Source organism: Melanostigma gelatinosum, assembly GCF_949748355.1.
Source record: "Melanostigma gelatinosum genome assembly, chromosome: 7".
Taxonomy (NCBI): domain Eukaryota; kingdom Metazoa; phylum Chordata; class Actinopteri; order Perciformes; family Zoarcidae; genus Melanostigma; species Melanostigma gelatinosum.
Genome location: NC_136640.1, coordinates 21,306,690 through 21,325,200, shown reverse-complemented (window position 1 = coordinate 21,325,200; position 18,511 = coordinate 21,306,690). Strand labels below are relative to the sequence as shown.

The window sequence follows — 18,511 nt, the reverse complement described above, 5'->3', positions numbered from 1 at the left end:
ATAAAAGATTGAAAGCGTCGCTGTTGCCCTCTGTGGGTCGGAAACCAGACCGAAACCTACAACCGGAAGTGAACCAGACCTGCGCATTTTCACATGTTTATTCTACTACTACTATTGAAACACCGAGGCGCATGTGTTGTCTGATAAACATTACATGTTAGTTTATAATAATGAGTTATATTTGTACCGCCGAATGTGAGGGAAACAGTCATATTAGCTTAGTTTGTGTGTACGTTGCTCTTCATGCACTTGGAACAGTCCAAAATGGGAAGTGACGTTGTATTTACATTTTAAGAACTCTGGGAAGTGTAGTTTTAAATACCTACCGCTTCACTTCAGCCTACACATGGAAGTAGCACATTAATGCATAATAATTATACTGCAAACTTTTAATAAACGTTAACCATTACTTTTAGTACTTTAAGTAGGCCTATATTCTGATGCCAATACTTCAGTTCAATTACATTTTGAATGCATGACTTGTACTTGTAATAAAGTAGAACTATGTATACTCTGTGGCAGTGGTAGGAAAACTACTCGGATTTTTTTTACTTATGTGCAGCTGAAACAATTAGTTGAATAATGAATTGATAGAAAATGAATGGACAACTATTTTGATGAAAGTTTCATCCTTTTTTAATTTCTATTATTTTGAGGTTTGGACATTTTTCTGCATGGAGTACTTTTTTTTCAAGTCAGGACCTTTGTAACAGAATATTTTTTTCACAGTGTACATTGTATGTGTTTTAAGTGCCAAAAACTCTATTAACAGACAGCATACAATTTTATTTTACACCATCCTTATTACAGTTGTCATCACATTTAATGTACATGAACCATAAAGGAGATCTACAGTGTACTTATGACATAACATGTCCATGAAACTGTAGGGGCAGACACATAAGAATAATGTGACCTGATGTTCGTTATTATGGTTGTCCATGTTTGGCCCTCAATCAAGCACACCAAGCCGTTATAAAATATATTAACTTCAATGTGCCATTGCATTTTATTGTAAATCCTTATATACAATCAAATGTATTATGAACATGCAAAATCAACCTTAGAAATACACTATGAATATCATAGCACTCCCCCTTAACAACTGGTTGCTCAAAACATGAGCTAATGACAGCACCCAAATCCCCAGCGCACTGATTTGTTATACAAGCACCTGTTCCACCCAATGGGCTGTGTGTGAAGCGGGGTCATAATCATCAAGCTGCACACATGGCAGTACTATGGGTGTGCACTCTTGTTCTTTCACACTCAGACCAACACACGGGGCTTATTTCATCACTTTTTGGTGGGAAGAGGATAGGACAGCAGTAGCCTATTCATCTCTCTCAGCTGAGCATCTAGAGTCTCTGTGGTAAGTGCTAGTTCTCCTAGTTGAGTCTGTAGGCTTATGATGGTCTCGTTCTGCTCCTCTTCTTTGTGGCGAGCGTTAGCGGCCTGCCTGCTGTACTCCAGCAGCATACATCCACCACCAATGATGAAGATGATCGCCTCTCCCAGCAACTCCGCACCCAGCTCTGCAGCCGCATCCTCATTCAGTGGCTTGATGGTGGAGCCCCGAAAGCCCATGATCCGCATCTTTGTTCTCATCTCAACCCAGTGGTAAACTGTGAGGACAGAGAGCATACACAGTTCCAGTTAGACTTTCAAGTGGACCTTTGGGTGTTGCTCACATTTGCATTTTTGCTTCAGATGATCTCCAAGGGAACAGTTTGAAATACATGCGAGATGCATGTGTTGACAGACAGTTTGCCACGTAGAATTGACTCGGTAGTGAGCTTAGAGCACACTAAACCTCTGAAGCAGTTTGTTGTTGTTCATTCTAATAAGTCAGATAACATTTTGAGGTCTGCACCTGAGGCCAAGCCCCTAACAACCACCACCAGCTTCGAACAAACACAAGATAAGATGAGATAAGAAACGATGAGAGGATAGGGCTGCATTAATCTCCAGCGGGGCAATTCGGTTGCTGTGACAGCAATACAGATAAATCAAGAAAGTAAATAAATAGTAAGAGGTATATTCCACCAACATAAGAAAAAACAAATAGGACACAGGAGCATTGGAGACGGTTATTGATGATGCAAAAGATCCGTAACACCAACATAATATTGTATAGTATAAAATAGCAAATTGTAATATAGTTAAAGGTGAAAGGTAGTAACAAGACAGATTCAAATAAAACTCTTCTTAATGTGCCATCGTGTCCTATTTTTGTGTCGTTAGTGTAAATGTTGTGAAAATGAACGGTGACCAGTTAGAGCTAGGTAGGCTTTATTCAGTGCTTTTGACACACGTTTTCTAATAGACACAGGAAGTATTTTTGGCAGCGTTTAGTGAAATTAAACTGACAAATGTGCCTAAACAACAGAACGCAGTGGCAGCTCAGACATCTTTTCATATTGTGCGTTAGAAGTCATTCAGACTGCTGTCCTGTGCTGAAAAAAAAGGAAGGCTACATACTACCTGTTCAATGACACACAAAACCCGCCCTCTTAGACCTTGCCTGGCTGCCATTGGTCGACAAGGTAAACCCATGAACATGATTGGGGAAGCGCTCTCGACAAGTACAATCTCATTGGTTACAGCGGCTCATTGCTTATCCCTCGGGTGGTTGACACTGCAATCTAGCGGTCATAGCTAGCCGTTAGCTCGGTTACTCACTCTGTGCGGGCGGCAGGCAGATGTACGTCTTAAAGAACTCGCTTCTCCGGGCTCCCGCTTTTATTCGGTTCGCTACAGGCTTGCCCATCTGCCTCACTCCGAGGTAGAGGAGCTTGGCGATAGGGAAGGCACCGACAACCATCTTGGCAGAAACGCTTGACAAGCGTGGGGCGGTGCACGTAGGGTGACGTGATTACGTTATATGATTGACACACATGCCCACGTGTTCATGACGTCTGCGGTTCAGAAAAAAAACAGTAAGGTTATTGTAATATACATCATTTAATTATCTGTGTTAAATGTCACATTCACAAAAGTACATTGTATTAAATAAAGGTATTTTTGATAAATAATAAATAAATGAACTGCAGCAGTATACACAAACAAATAAGTAAACAATACAGCTGTATGTAGGCCTAATTGTTTGCTGCTGAACTTTTCTTTTATACTTTTTCATTTTCTTTAAAAAAATACTTTATTCATCCCTTAATCCTTGGCATATGGCCACCTGCTCACGTGTGCAAGTGACGAGGCAAATGCTTTATTAATTGACTCCCTTAAAATAATGTGAACTTCTGCAATGTCTAGAAAACTGATTGGTAACTTAAGACGTTTCATTGGAAGAGGTCCATTTGTCAGCGGTCATCATCAGTGATGTGGTGATACTGTAGCTAAATATTAAATAATGTTTCATCTTTGTCCAATTTTAACGCCACCAGCATTATTAAGAAAATAATGACATATTGATAGTGTCCCTTAACGGTCCCACCTTGCAGGCATTAATGTATAGAGGTTTCAGGTAAAACTAGAGCGACTGAAACTACAAAAAACGGTAGTAGAATCATTAACACATACACATCTAACATCCTTTACATTGTAATTTGTCATACAACATGTCTAATGTATAGCTTACCATTTGTAAATCTAAATTTAGAAGCAATCATGTAAAACATTTAGGATTGGTCTACTTAGGTTTCTGTATACGAAAGGAGGTCATTTACTCCTGGGGTTATAAAGCTTTTAGGTGCCTGTTGTAAAACATGCAGCTTGTAGGCTACCTGCTCTTTACAGAAGACGTCTAGGAAAAGAGTGAGCCCAGACGCGGTGGCATGCATTCACCTGGGCCAGCTGCAGTGGGAACACCTGGCTCAGGTTACAGCGGCGGAGAGAGAGCCAGGGGGGCTGGACTCTGAGCCAAAATAACTGAACTCAGTGAGTTACGCTGCGTAACTCACGCAGCTATGACTACATGTCTGGAGCAATCGGCGCAAGAGAGCAACACAGTCTGAGCGACCCGACTTCTTCAGGAAGACAAGAGGGCTCAGCTTTCCTCTCCAGCAGAAGAAGAAAAAAAAGACCTGTTGGTTTGAGGTAAGGACGTTTTTATAATCGCGTGTCCTGCGCACCTATCTGCGTGGGGGCAAAGATCGCGTCTGTGTTGCGTGCGTCATTGTAGCTCTTTGAGTTTTGGTATCGCTCCTCTAAAGTGCAGTCGCGTGAAACGCCTTTTTTTTCTCCCCCTTTGAACGGTTCTTTCCATAGTTTTCTCGTTTTTTTGGGAGAGGTCTTGGATGCGAGGAGGAGCTTGTTCTCAAACTAATGAAAATCAGATGTTGCCATCTCTGCCTGGCGTGCCTCCCAGTCTGCATCCACATAGGAAAGCTTCGGTGCAGTAGCCAGCTGCTGGACTTTGGTAGACTTCTGTGCAGCCAGCAGCAGAAGACAATACAGACAGGCATATACTCTACCGCCAGAGTTACTATCTACAGGTAGGATGGGCAAAAAAATCATTCTGATCATATATCCTCTTTCAATGGAATCATGTCATGATGAAATCATATATCGAGTTATCGCGATATAAGTTGTTTATTTTAAAAATAAGTACATACTAACTCAAATGTCTCAGATTCGGAATTGAAAATAATTGTGCTTCAAGGAACATCCCAGTCAAATCAAGCTATTGCCTTAATCAGCTTACCTTGTGTACATGCATGTAAGTCAGTGTGTAGCAGGAAATATATTTGTTTTTTATTTGTCAAGTATTTACTTCATGCGGGAGTACGCAGAAATAGGCTTCACCATGGGGTCATTTCATATCGACCATTTATCTATTGGACGGGCAGAAAACATGCTATATCGTGATATATATCATTATCAACATATGAAATGACCGATATCGAGAGACAAGGTTTTGGCCATATCGCTCAACCCTATCTACAGCACGAATGAGATTTTGTGACTTCATTACTCGTGATTTATTAGTGATCTTATCAGATTGAATGGTGTTTTTATGATCCATTATGTGATATTAATTACAGATGATCACCATATTGTGTTGTAGATTATGATTATTTTAAGTGTCGCTTTGATGAACAAAAGCAAAACCACTACACCACTTGGGTGTCGTGGTTTGTTGTGACCGCTGGTTAGAAACTCAAATATTTGCTCCATGTTTGCTCCACTCTGGGTCCAAAACCAGCTGGGCTGCATTGTCTGCAATAACCTACTGCCTATAAAAAAAACTGCTACAGTCACCAGCTATTCAACTTCGTCCTCAGTGATCGGCTTCATGCATGCTCACACATGAAAGCAGATCTACTTGTCACTCCTTGGTAAGTAATGGCCCTGCTCTGTGCACTTTTCACCTCAGCATGAGCAGGACACACTGCGGGCGTTAGACGGGTCAGTGTAACTTGTGAGAAATGTCTGTTATGTTGTGCGGCGCTGAGAGATTCCTGAGTCACATGCTGAGAACAGCGTTGCTCTAGAAGTGAAGGGGAGAGCTGGGTTCGTGCAAGAAGCCATTATGCAAAAGAAGAATGAAGGCAGGTTCAGGGATTCCTTTTGATCACCTCAGAAATATATTTTTGGCCGTGCATGAATGTACACTTATGCACCTTGCCGAGGCTGATTGCTTATCCGAAGTTTGAAAAGAGCATTATATCTGCATTGTTAAAAGGCTGTGGTCTTTGGCAATGATTTAAGCTGCTGTGAAAGGAATGTGCTGCTTGTGAGGGTTTTTGTGTCGGCAGAAAACATTTCAATGACTACCGGTAATAGGTCAGAGGTGCGGATGTCATATAAATAAGTACTTTGGGTGGAGTTTTACAGTTGACGAAGTCTGTCAGTAGAATACACGATTAATCTATGAGCAATTTATGACTGGATGAATGGAATTCAAATGTAATTGAACAGCTCATACAGCTCACACAGTGTCACAGCTCACACAGTGTCACAGCTCTGCCACCATTATCCTGTTTTTTCCATCTTTCACTGAATCAGTTTATTCAGCGCACCTGCCAGTCACTCCCATCTCATCAGCTCTTTTCTCTCACCTGCTCACTCCACTGCAGACACCATATAAACCCCAGTCACACACACACTCACTGCCAGATCATTTTCATGTCTACCCGCCTGTTTGGCTCGTCTAATTCCCGGGTTTCCCGTCTGCCTGCCCTGCCTCATTCTGCTGCATTTTCCCCCTCGTCTCTTGTCTTGTCTGTGGATTCCCCGTTGTGTCCTGTAAGTTTCCTGCGTTGATTTCATTTCATTAAATACCTGCTTCACGCTACTCTGTCTGGCCTGCATTTGAGTCCTCCACCACACCCCGTGACACATAGCATGAGATAGTGTACGTTGGCATGAAGCTCTGGCATCAAAATACCTTCCAGAGAATTCAGACAGATGATATTCCGGATATTTCAAATCAAGGTGTGCGTGAGCCATTCAGAAAGCTTGTGGGAAGCACAGGAAGTGTGTTTTTCACAGGAACCTACAAGAGAGTGTCATCATCAGCAGGTTTATTCTCCTGTGGGACATCATTTAGTTTATGTCTGCGTGAGCCAGATTTAGCTTTTAGGACTTCATGGCAAAGAGACATGAAAATCAAGACACAAAGGGAAGCGTTTAGTTGTGTCAGAGGATTTTTTATTAATTTTTTTTAATCAGTCAGTCTCAGCCAAGTTCCCTCCCAAGAGTGGACTGTGGACAGAGACAAAGCCAGAAGGATATGAAGGAGGAACCAACAGGAGGGGGAGGAAACAAATGGATGCCTAAAGGAAAATATGGAGTTCAGCATTAACTGAAAAATGGGTTAGATGCTTCGTCTGGAATTGTTGGTTAAGGACTTAAAAGGAAAGGAAAGAGGGAGGGCCCACTTGTAGTCTTGGTCAGACACACCCTTGCATTCTGCAACGCTTCTGATTATTGTCTTTACAGCTTTAGTCTCCCTGCTGCTTCCTACAGGATCCATCCGCTTATTTGAGTGTTCGTTAACAAAGTTGTTCAATTATTTCCCAAATGTCTAAAGCTTAGTATGCTGAGATAGGAGTTTTGTTCCTCCTTCGTGGTTTAATCTTGGCTTTACCACTCGAGAGAGCTTATCGTTGTATGTTAAAATGGTAGAACCAGTAATCATAGAGCCATAGTAATCACAGCACTGGAAAGGATCTGGACATAAAGTGCACTTGAGTTTTTCCAGGAAACTTCTCCTAAGAATGCAACCAAAGTGCCGCAGATCCACAAGCCTGGAATAGCAGCACTGCAGAGGCCACAAGCTGTCGGTCCACTTCACATTTTCAGATGATTAATGTTTCTGTGCTTCAATACTTCAAGAGAAACACCCTCTTTCTACTGTGTTTGTGCTTCATTTGATACTCTTATGTGATGACCTCATGAATGTTGCCTGTTTCTACAAAAACATTTGTTTACTAAATGCTTCTCCTCTTGAAGCCTTCATGTTACAAAGTCTGGCCAAGGCTGTTGAGTTTACATGAACATTCATTTGCATAGTAATGAAATATGCTGATAAGAACAGCAAAGGAAGACAAGATGCAAATTACCAACACTAGATGCCAAGATAAAAATGAAATACGATACGATATAATAAAATAAAACCTCAAAACCATAAGTCAACAACAAAAAGCAAATCCACAATCTAAATGACAACAGAACACAACATGGTGGGAGGATTAGAAGGTCAAAGTCCGAAGGGAAGTTGGGTACCATTGGTTCAGTCTTTTGTCCTGTAAATTAAGCTTTTTAAATGCATTATAAGTTAGCAATACCATTTTAATGATATGCTCTTTCACCTCTTCTCATTAAGTACAATTTTTTTATTTACTTCCTTTTGTTAAGACACATTAACAGTGGAATAAGGCTTGAGTAATGAGAAAAAATGAACATAAAGCAAGCATTACACATTCATTAAGAGGTCCAAAAGTATGTACCAAGTAAATCTAAAAGTAAAGTAAACATATAGTTTTGATGGTGACCTGACAGCGTAACAATAGAATCACACAACCAGTAAAAGGGTGGGATTACGGCTGTCACAATGTCAGATTCTCTCCTCATCGGGGCCAAAATAATTCACAATAACAATGTTATTGCGATATGGAAAATTAGAAAAATAATAATATTTTTAATGCTGTCAGTCAAATGAATCTACACCCCTGATATGGTAGTGTAGGAAGGTGGAGAGTCTGTAACCATAACTGTGTATCTGAAAGGATTTAAGAGGCACTGGTTTACTTTCACGATACTAAATGTGTATTATTAACAGGATGTCAACCTTTCTTTGAAAACACCGCGGCCATCGTCATCACTGGTATATTGCGTCACCCCTAGGCGGGGTGAATGAATTCCTGGGGAGGAAGGGGAGAGCTCAGTGAGCAGTCGACCTGACCTTTGTGAGTCAATGAGAGTGTAATCTCTTTGTGTGTGAGCTGCCCTTCACAAAGATACGCCTCCCAGACTGTGTGTGTGTGTGTGTGTGTGTGTGTGAGAGTGTGTGAGAGGTGAAGACCTCACTGGGAGGAGTGCTGAGGAATGTCAGCCTGTCTCCAGTACAGCATAGCACACAATGTGAACAGCTATTATCTGGCTGTGCTGTACGCTTCAGTTTGACGACCTCACATGACGCATTTTTACGTGCACCTTTTGTATTCGGCAACAAAGATAAATGTGCCTCCCCTCTCTTTCTGCCAACATTTTTTAAAAAGAAGCTTAAAGGAATGCTTTTGCCTTTTGACTTTTTATTGCAGTCTTTCCCAAAGTAAGATCAATACCAATTTGAATCAGTCTGTTTGTCATGTACAGATACAAATCAAACAATCTGGGACATATTTAACACAAAGAGTGGAAGCAGGAAGAGACACTTGCCTCTTAGTTTCCGGGAAATAATACTTTTCAAGCAACTACAAAACTGTCTGGAAGTTGAGAAAGTACAACCTCCAACAAACGGATGTTACTCTGTATCACTACCTGAAGAACAAGGCACGTGAAGGGATAGCGGGCACATGCAAACAATGAATTACTCAAATATCTGACAGAGCGATGTCTGTAAAAACATTACACTCAACACGTTGATGGTATGTTACAGATTAAAAGTCAGTGTTGTTTTTGAAGTAGAAAACGTACCGAAATAGCTCTCACAGAGATGTCGAGTGGTCACACAGCAGGCCGAGCACTTGAATCATCAGTGACAGTGGATTCCTTGTGTTTTCACAGGCCTATGAGAGACTGACCTCGCTCTCGGTCTGCCTGTGAGGCCGTACGTGCACGGCCATTAGCAGTTAAATAGGGCAGGCTCGTAAATGGGGGGCAGGTGTGTCAGGAGGGCTCAACACACAGACATTTTATTATCCCCAACATGCACATATTCACTGTCCAACAGAACAACATGGCTGTTGTACATAAAGGCTTTCAGGACTTACTGTTAACTTTTGAAATGTTCTCCACAATATTGAGGCTCTCTAAAAGAGAAAGTTGCATTGATATTGTATTATCTTGTGTTTTAAATTCATGAAGAAGGTGCCATGGGGTAGTTGGCTTTTCTTATTTTATTCGAATATGTTCCCTTTAAGGAATAACAACACGGGAAAATGAATCAAGTTACTGCACTTTACTTTAAGGTCAATTACATTTCTTTTCATTTTACTTTCACTAACATTTGTTGTTCTTACTGCAAGACAAACAGAAGCTGACAACTTATCTACCCAAAGTATTTACTTTCTCAATATTTGACAGCTCTTGTTGTCACATGAGCAGAAAATCAATCCAGGAATGTTTAATGACAACGAATTATTTGCCGTGCATATATTTTAAGGGGGTATTAGGCATTAACGCATTGTTTTGAACAGCTTTGCACTGAGTCTGCACTAATTGACCTGTTGGCAGACACAGCTGTCTGGAAGTATTTGTATAATATGTCATCCACTTGACGATCAATGCACTACACCTGTCTGTCTGTCTGTAACTGGCTTTCAAACAGACCAGTCATATGTCCCGTTAAGCTGGAACACCTGGCATCACATATAATGTGGTTTAGTCAGCAAAGCAGGGCAGACACCGCGAGAGAGGGCCTCACTATGATGTCATTTGCTGGCGTGACTCGTCGTTTCAAGCATGCCTGCAAGTGTATTATTTGCAGTCTCCAACCTAACTTGTTTGGACATGAAGTGTGTGTGTGTGTGGTAAAAGTCAACAGCTCAGTCGAATGGCATGATGGGGAAGCTAGAGGGCAGACAGCAGAGCCTGTCCGTGCAAAGCTGCTGTGTTTTTTTTCTTTGACGGGGGGGCCCGCCGAGCCCCATCAAATGGGAAACAATCTCACGAGATTGTGAAAACATCAGTTGAAGGTGTTGTGACACTTTCCTCCTAACAGGTGTGGTGTGCTTCCCTTGTTTTCAGGAGCCCAACGCTGCTTCCTCGCAGCCATGAGTTCCCAAGCGAGCATTGGCAGCAGCATGCTGTGTGAGTTTCCACAAACCTTTCACTTGTCTTCGTGTGTCTGTGCACGTCGGGGTAACACGCTATGCTGATCGTCCGTGTTGCTTGTCTGGTGTGTGTCCAGTCCAGACTATAAATGACGACCTGAATGCGTCGCTGGCCACAGCTGATGAGTTATCCAGAGAGTTCAACTCCCTGCTGAAGGAGGCCTCGTCCGACAACAGCAACACAAACTCTCAGGTGCGCACATACACACAATCTGCAGCACCGGTTTCCTCTTCAGTGAGTTGAAGTCTCTCTCCCTCTCGTAGCCAGTCGCAGCATGCCATTCTGCATGCATTCTTTCTTATGAATGTGCTCCTGAGGTTTGCCCGTCCATATTCTAAGCTGAACAACTGCACTAGCCAGTAAAGGTTAAAGACCTTGTTATTTTACTTCAAATGAAACAATAGTAATGTTGTTGATATTCAAAAACAACATATTCCACGAGTCTTGGCCACTGGCGCACTGTCAAATCAGTTGTTGAATGACGACAAAATACGTTTTTTTTACATCTTAAACATAAAATAAAACAATGTGCATATGTTGCTACCCAGCACAGTAGTCCTTCCTTATAATATGTGTTGATAACAATTACATTTTCCCTTTAGACCAGCTCTGCCATCTTCAGAGAGAAGCCCCAGTCCATCTCCTCCTCCACTACGAGGGACACGAGAACCAGCAGTAATGGCAGCTTCAAGCATGTCCCAAGCCCAACAACGTGCCACTCCTTGGACTCCGTCTTCTCCAGCAACAAAAAAACACCGTCACCCCCCCCTGTCTTCGCCACCAGCCCACTCTCATCCCCCAACGTCCAGAGGAAATCACGCTCTCCTCTCCCTCGAGGCGGATCCGACAGCTACTCATACGGCCAGCCGAGCCGCAAACATTCGCCTCACTCTCCGAGCCGCAAACATTCGCCTCACTCTCCGAGCCGCAAACATTCGCCTCACTCTCCGAGCCGCCATTCCCCCTCAAGTTACGACAGGAGCCCACAGGGCTCAACCGGTTACGCCGATAGAAGCCCCTCTCCGAGCGCTGCTGCTGTTTCTTCTGACCTGCCGTCTTGGTCTGCCTCGCTCCAATCCTCCTCCAACAAGCTGAGGCCTTACGACAGCAGCACGATGGGCCGCAGGTCGCCTCGCCCGGACAACCGCCGCTCTCCTTTGTCGTTCAATTACCCCATGTCCAACACGCTGCCTCGAAATTTTGCCGCTTCCAGGAATTCCGGTGAGTGGCTGCAGTTAGACGGAAGTTCTGGTGCAACTACACCCAACAGAGATATGGGATTAGATAAACTATATTCTCATTGTTTCCATTTTGAGGTAACATTACCGTACATACAGGGTGGGAAACTGAAGGAGAGATACTTTTGGAAACAAGAGCAGTCTGGTCTTCGGGTGGATGTTTTAACTTACAGATAATAATGGCACTACTCAGTCAACATGTGTTGATCTTTTCTGATCTGGTGATGAATCAGGTTTTATAGATTTGGTATGAGCAGTTACTGGTCAGCAATGCTAAAAATGACAGAATGACTTCATAAATAAGTCCACTGTTATGATACTGAACCCCAAACAGTTTGTCCTAGAGGTGGGTGTGAAGCTCTGGATGCTGATGGAACAAAAGAAATGCTTCCAACGGCCCTCATAAATACACAGTATGATAGTCTTACCAGTTTGCCACAAAAAAATAGAGCAATAACCCCTTTTATACATTTAGATAAAGCTTTGCTGCAAAAATACACTGCCAACCCACTCAAAATAATTGAATCATTCTGTGTTTAATGTCACGGTGCTCTTTCTGAGATTCTTCAAATCAAACTGGCCTTTAAAGTACTGCAATGCTGAAGCTTCCTCCTGTAATCTCGCCCTCTTTCTGGCACACTTTCTTTTGTTTGTTCTCTCTCTCTCTCTCTCTCTCTCTCTCTCTGCTAGACGAGGGTGTGCAGCAGCAGCAAAAGAGCTCTGGCAAGTGGAATGAGACAGATCTGGACGTGTCCTACGAGAAAAAAACTCACCACACCTATGACAGTTGGTTGATTCCTGCTACTTTCTCCGAGGGCTGGGCAATTCATTCAATATGATCATATCTCTTAGTTGTGATAAAAGCCACGTAATGGAGATGTCATGACACGCAATTGTTGATTGAGTGAAGAAAAAAAATCTTTACCATGTGTGGAATTCCATATGGACTATTTATTTATTTACTAATAAATCCAGGACAAACCATTTGAGTACAATACCAGAGGAGCAATGGCGCCGGGACTGTACTGTACGTGGTGTCTGTCTTCTAACTCAACACTTTCCTGTTACAGAGTCAGAGTGGCTGCGACCGCCTCTGCCAAGTAGCTGGAGAGAATCCAACCTCGATGGCCCTCCTCTGGCCCCAAGCCCCAAAAAGGTGGGTGGTATTAACAAAGAGGCTTTAGAATAGTTACTGTGAGAGAGTGTTTTTTTTTTCTTTAGCCATTCCCTCCGGATGTAGCAAAGCCATAGATATCCACGAAATGAGAGTTACTGCCAGTAACAGGCTGAAGTGGGAGGGGATGGGAGTTTCACAAGCCTCGTTCAATCAAAAACCTCAAATCATAGTATTTTTTAAAAGATGCATTAGTCCATTTTTGCATCTATGGGACAGAAAACGTTGCAATGCGCAGTCAGCACCATGATACTGGCTTGTTAAGTTGTCTGAAAATGAAAACAACAGGCTAAAAGAGGCTCCAAAGCTCCTTAAAGCTGCAGAGTTAGGTTATAATTCTCCGCCGCTATGACAGACACTTCACATTATACGGTCATCCGATTCAGTGCATCGGGATTAGATTGAAATGTATCATTCTTCTCTTTCTCTTCCAGGATCCTCGCTCTCCAGCTGTCAACTATTCGCACACTTCCCTGCCCCGTAACACGCGCACAGCCGTGCCTCCAGATGTTTCGTCCCCAGTCCACTCCCCTTTCCACCCTCAGCCCATCATCTCCCGCATTTCCATTCCCCCGACTGCTACTCAGTCCCGCCAGCGCAAGCCCATCCCTCTCTCCGTCATTATGCGCCTTCAAAACCCCCACTGGAGAGCAATGTCAACCCCCCACCCCAGAGTCCTGGGAGGGGAATGCGACATGGCACCGTACCAACCACCTGCACCCTTCCCGAAGGATTTCTTCCACCCACATGTGCCCCAGCCACTGCAACACCCTCCTGAGCTGAGACAGCCAGCCGTATACAGTGACGGTATAACACATTCGACATCTGCACACACACTCTGACGGCCTCTGTGTTCACAGGATCTTCGTTCGACTGACTTTGCTTGACGAATGTGGTTTGGTGTTTGTCTTTGCAGCGCTGAACTCGGGGGATATCGACGCAGAGTTGGAGCGGCTGGACTTTGTTCATAACATGCCCGTGATCTCGGAGAGAAATGCAGAGGGCAGAAGGGAGGGCAAGCCCCGAGCTCCCCGGCCCCTCAGCCCCACCAGGCTACAGCCAGTGGTGGCCCCCGAGGCCCAGAGACACGAGATTCCTGACCTGGAGGAGGTGCTCCGCATGAGGGCAGAAATCCCGCGGGCCCTGAAGAGACGGGGCTCCGTGGACCAGTCCCAGCCCCAGAAGAGGGCCTCCCACTACCAGCCCAACCAGTACAAGCATCTCATCGACAAGCTCTTTCACAGGAAGGGCCGGCGCCAGAGGGGGGAGCGAGGTAGCGAGACAAGCAGCTCCTCAGACGGAGAGGAAGCTGCTCCACCTCCTGCTCCTCTACCTGCACCCACAATGCAGCCTGATTTCAGAGTAAGAAATGGGTTTAGACCAACCCATGATGTAATAGAAAAGCAGAGATTGTCTAATTGTAAAAAAAAAAAAAAAGGCATTCAACGCTATGTAAAGGTACTGTACATTTTGTTTTGTACTTGTTTCACTTTATGCAAGCTGGTATCCTGTTTGTCTCTTCAGAACTACCATTCCATCCTGCGGCGGTCCAAGCGGGATCACAAAAGTTCTGGGAGGCGAGCTCGACTCAGCCCGCTCGTCCTGCTGCTGGACGGAGCGCTGGTCGGGGAACTGGACATCGTGCAGAAGGCCGTGCAGGAGGTGTGTGTGTGTACTAATATACCTCATTGTATACTGTTACTGGAACGACTGCTTTACTGCAGCCACACGACTACTATTCTGCAGCTGCTGCTACTCACAGTCATAGTAATCACGCCTGAGATACGAAACCCATTGCACCAATAATTACTTACAGATGTTATACATATTTGAGTGAACATGAAGCTTTGATTTAAAGCAAAACCATAAAAAACTGTAGAGTGATAATAATTCACAGGAATTTGCCAAAAAATGCCAAACGTAAAAACTATCAACTAGCCATAAAAAACATAATCTGTTGAGAATAGAAATTTTTAAGAAAAAGTTTAATTCAATTATTAAAATAAAGGCAATAATGCAGTTGGTTACAATGTTTCCAATAGTTACCACTTTTCTTACAAAAACAACACATTGTTGAAGGACTACTTATTTTTAGCTTGCCAGCCTCCATAAAAGAGAAAAGATCTATCGGGTAAACACTTGGTCTGCACTAAGACGGTAAAGTGTAGTGCCAAAGTCTGCTCCTGGTCTGGATTTACACTTAAAAGAAGCACAAAAAGATGTGATATTTAACTGCTGAGCCGGCATTCAGCACATCCCTGCTGCTGCTTTTTCACATAGGAATACATTTGTCTGGAAGTTGCTGGTGCTTGCACAACAGCTTCCAACTACATTTTAGAAGTTTGCGGGGTTAAGAGCTGTCTCAAGGTGATCCCGGCAGTAGTTCTGGAAGGAGGATGAAGTAGCGAGACAGAGACGCATATTCATTCAACATCAACAACACGTTCTTAACATGTAGCAGTTTGAGACTGTCTGAGAGCAGAAACTCTTGTAAGGTACTTGATTACAGTTTAGCTGCATGTAAAATGTCTTCCGCAGATGAACGACCCTAGCCAACCCAATGATGAGGGCATCACTGCCCTTCACAACGGCATCTGCGGCGGCCACTACAACGTGGTGGATTTCCTGGTTCGCATTGGAGCCAATGTCAGCTCGCCAGACAGCCACGGCTGGTAAACATCTGCTCCTTCTTTGCCACCCGTATCTTCTCTCCAGTGGTAGAATGTAACGAAGTACATTTACATAAGTATTTGTACTTCAAATTCGAGGTACTGCACAACAAGTGCTTTTTTTATATGTTCAGTACATTTTGCATACTTTTACTGAAGTACGGGTTAGACTGCAGGACTTGTAGTGTTATGACAGTGTGATATACTTCTCCAGCACTGCCTCTCTCCTGTGATGGATCCGTGTAAGTCAGCACATTAAAGGTTGCATGTTCAGTTTAGATTTTGCCAACGTGAGGCTTTTGCTGCCAGTATTGTAGTACTGTGTCTCGCAGTAATGGGACATTTTCAGCGCAGCTGTCTTGTGCTCCCACACGCGTTAACCGCCAGTTCTTTGGGCCGCAGGACTCCGCTGCACTGCTCCGCTTCTTGTAACGACCGTCCACTGTGTGAGTTTTTGGTGAGGAATGGAGCCGCTGTCATGGCCATGACGGAGAGCGACGGCGCCACCGCCTCCCAGAAGTGCGATCCTTACGCTGTGGGGTTTGAGGAGTGTGAGAACTTCTTGAAGGGTGAGGTTATTACACCTACATATCTACACACACGCTATATTAAAGGCTTAAAGTCAAACAAATCATAGAATAGACACCATTTGACAGTTACTGGGGCTCTGATCTTTGCTCTTTTTACCACTTGTCTAATGTGACGGTTTCAGTTCAGTCTCCCGTCAGTCGTTCACACCATTAAACATGATATAGCTGCAGCTAAAATACCCATCAGTTTACATTTATGGCTCTTAGCCAATATTCTCATTCAAGCTAACTTAAAGGGAGCAGATATGTTTCTGTTGTCTTACACAAGCACACACTGTGATGGAAAACTTTAAATCATATGGGATTTTTGGGCTAATATGTTGGTATCCTCATAAATTTCCATTCCATACTAAATTTGCATATTTGGCAGGCCGGAAGAGCCTTTGAAATTCTGTATAGAACACATGACGCTAAAAGTTTTCATGTGCTGTATGTTTTTTTTTTTATGTAAGAAAATTAAGCAGCAACGCAGATAAAATACAGATTCCAGGGGTTCAAAATAAAGCTATGATTTCGTCCATATTCAGTATTATGGACTGATATATAGGTGCAGAAAGTTTTAAACATGCATACATATACATCCAGGTGTGGAGGCAGCTATGGGGACGGAGAACAGCGGGGTGCTGTACGCTCTGTGGAGCTACCCGGCTCAGGCAGCCGATGAGCTTAGCTTCAAAGAGGGAGACATGGTCACCATCCTGCAGAAACCCGAGGGGTCGGATTGGTGGTGGGCCTCGCTCTGTGGCAGGGAGGGCTTTGTTCCAAACAACTACTTTGGGGTAAGATACCAATCTCTAAATGGAAGGGTTGAACAATTTTGCCCTCACCTCCTGACTGCCTCACCATAATGCAGAAATGTTTTTTGTTTTTTTTTACAGCTTTTCCCAAAGGTTCGAGCAAAGTCTCTCTGCTAAGTGGTCTCTTGCTGATGGTCAGAGTGGTGCAGAGGACTGTGTCCAACACTAAGCTCTACAGCTTCACACTGTTGTTTGACAGGAATGTGTCTGTGTGATTATGAAAAGCCTGTGTTGCTGCAGAGCATGAGAAATGGTTTTGATCTGTCAGTCACGGAGAGTTGAAGAAGAAGTCTCTCTTCATTTTTCGCCACACTGACAATGATACATCTTTCTAGAAGACATCGTTTGTAGTGGCTCTGCTGCGGGATATATATATATCTACATATATATATATATATATGATAGTAAAGTTGCATCTCTGGACTGAACTAAACCTCTTCTGTCCAGCTGTGGAGGTCTATCCAAAGGTTACAAAAGGTTCATATTACCTGCTGTGTTCCAGTCAGGCGCTGACATCTGTGACTCGTTGGCTGGTTGGTAATCAGAATGCAAACTGTGGCTGTTGGTTGTTCAGTGCGTTGAGGCCAATGTAGCTGTGTGCTGTCAACCAATACGGCCCGTGATTGCTCAATTTAGAAAAAGGGCTGCTCCGATCAGAGCAAAGTCAAACCTACTCGTTACTGAAGCAGAGTAGTGTGCCGCTACACCAAGGAAGCGTTCATTCTTTCGTCATATTTCTAAAGTTTACTCGATGTACATATCACTGTTTTTGCAAATAGTTTTATCCGAGGGATCCGAATAAAAACCACACTCGTGATTTTACTAAATATTATTTTTGAAGAGTGATGTTTAAGCGTTTTTCTACCGATGTGGCTGCAGACTTTACTTGTTTTTTAAAATCAGGCACAGCAGGAACTTAACTGCATCTGGCATGTTTCTGCTTGGCTCTAGTCCGTACACACAATGTAGGTCCGTCATGCTGCCTTCATGAATTGGCCTGTCTGGAAGAGAAAGTGGTCTCTTTTTTTGTGTGGGTGTGTTCGTATTCACAGTGAATGTTTGGTGATGCATTTGTTTTTAGTTTTTTTTATCAGTTTTCAGTTTTGTTGATAGGGACTGCTGTGCACTTAACCTGTAACCCCTCTCAAGGGACACACAGTGACCAAATGTTTAAACACTCAATAAATACATGAGTCACAAGTTTTTGGTTTCCAGTGAAATCGTCTGTTACTGTCGTGTGTTTGTGGCTTAAAACGAGAAATGTGAAATGTCCCTTACTGACCAGCAGATGACACTGTATAATCAAATATCAACTCAACCTATTCACATTGTCAACGCGACCAGCGAATAAAAACGAATATGTAGTAAAGAACCATTTACTGAGGCTGTTTTGTGCAGCATCAGTCCCCTATCTTGTGCGTTACAGTAAACCTCGTTAATACTTTGTTTCTTCTTCTTTGAAGTTATATTTATTCTCATTTTCCTCCTCCCTCTCCTCTTCTTCTACACCACCGGGCACCCCGGCGACTGCTGTGATTCTTAATGAATCAATTAGCTGCACTATTATGCATAAGGGTAATTACAA

At 43.3% G+C, this 18,511-nt stretch overlaps 3 protein-coding genes across 7 annotated transcripts in view; 1 reads left to right on the top strand and 2 right to left on the bottom strand.

Annotated features, from left to right (window-relative positions):
- Positions 1-33, bottom strand: part of hnrnpul1 (heterogeneous nuclear ribonucleoprotein U-like 1) — an 11,835-nt gene extending 11,802 nt beyond the window's left edge. For all 3 annotated transcript variants that reach the window (XM_079272055.1, XM_079272056.1, XM_079272057.1), the window contains exon 1: positions 1-33. This exon is cut by the window's left edge and continues 33 nt beyond it. The gene's annotated coding sequence lies outside the window, so the exon portion shown is untranslated.
- Positions 34-666: 633 nt separating this feature from the next.
- opa3 (outer mitochondrial membrane lipid metabolism regulator OPA3) lies at positions 667-2,833 on the bottom strand. Its single transcript, XM_079272237.1, has 2 exons — positions 2,683-2,833; positions 667-1,625 (listed from the first exon to the last, which is right to left on the bottom strand). Exons 1-2 carry the CDS (start codon positions 2,822-2,824, stop codon positions 1,297-1,299), a joined length of 471 nt encoding a protein of 156 aa, XP_079128363.1. The 5' UTR covers positions 2,825-2,833; the 3' UTR covers positions 667-1,296.
- Positions 2,834-3,861: 1,028 nt separating this feature from the next.
- ppp1r13l (protein phosphatase 1, regulatory subunit 13 like) lies at positions 3,862-18,126 on the top strand. 3 transcript variants are annotated; one of them, XM_079271910.1, is made up of 13 exons: positions 3,862-4,053; positions 10,372-10,434; positions 10,535-10,650; positions 11,061-11,679; positions 12,387-12,419; positions 12,767-12,852; positions 13,305-13,677; positions 13,787-14,232; positions 14,395-14,532; positions 15,409-15,542; positions 15,942-16,108; positions 16,715-16,908; positions 17,008-18,126. In XM_079271910.1, the coding sequence occupies exons 2-13, from the start codon at positions 10,398-10,400 to the stop codon at positions 17,041-17,043; spliced, it is 2,379 nt and encodes a 792-aa protein (XP_079128036.1). In that variant the 5' UTR covers positions 3,862-4,053; positions 10,372-10,397; the 3' UTR covers positions 17,044-18,126. The 3 variants fall into 3 exon arrangements, with proteins under 3 accessions (XP_079128036.1, XP_079128034.1, XP_079128035.1); XM_079271908.1 differs by having other exon boundaries at positions 12,387-12,482; XM_079271909.1 differs by lacking the exon at positions 3,862-4,053 and adding an exon at positions 4,384-4,451 and having other exon boundaries at positions 12,387-12,482.
- Positions 18,127-18,511: the final 385 nt, after the last annotated feature.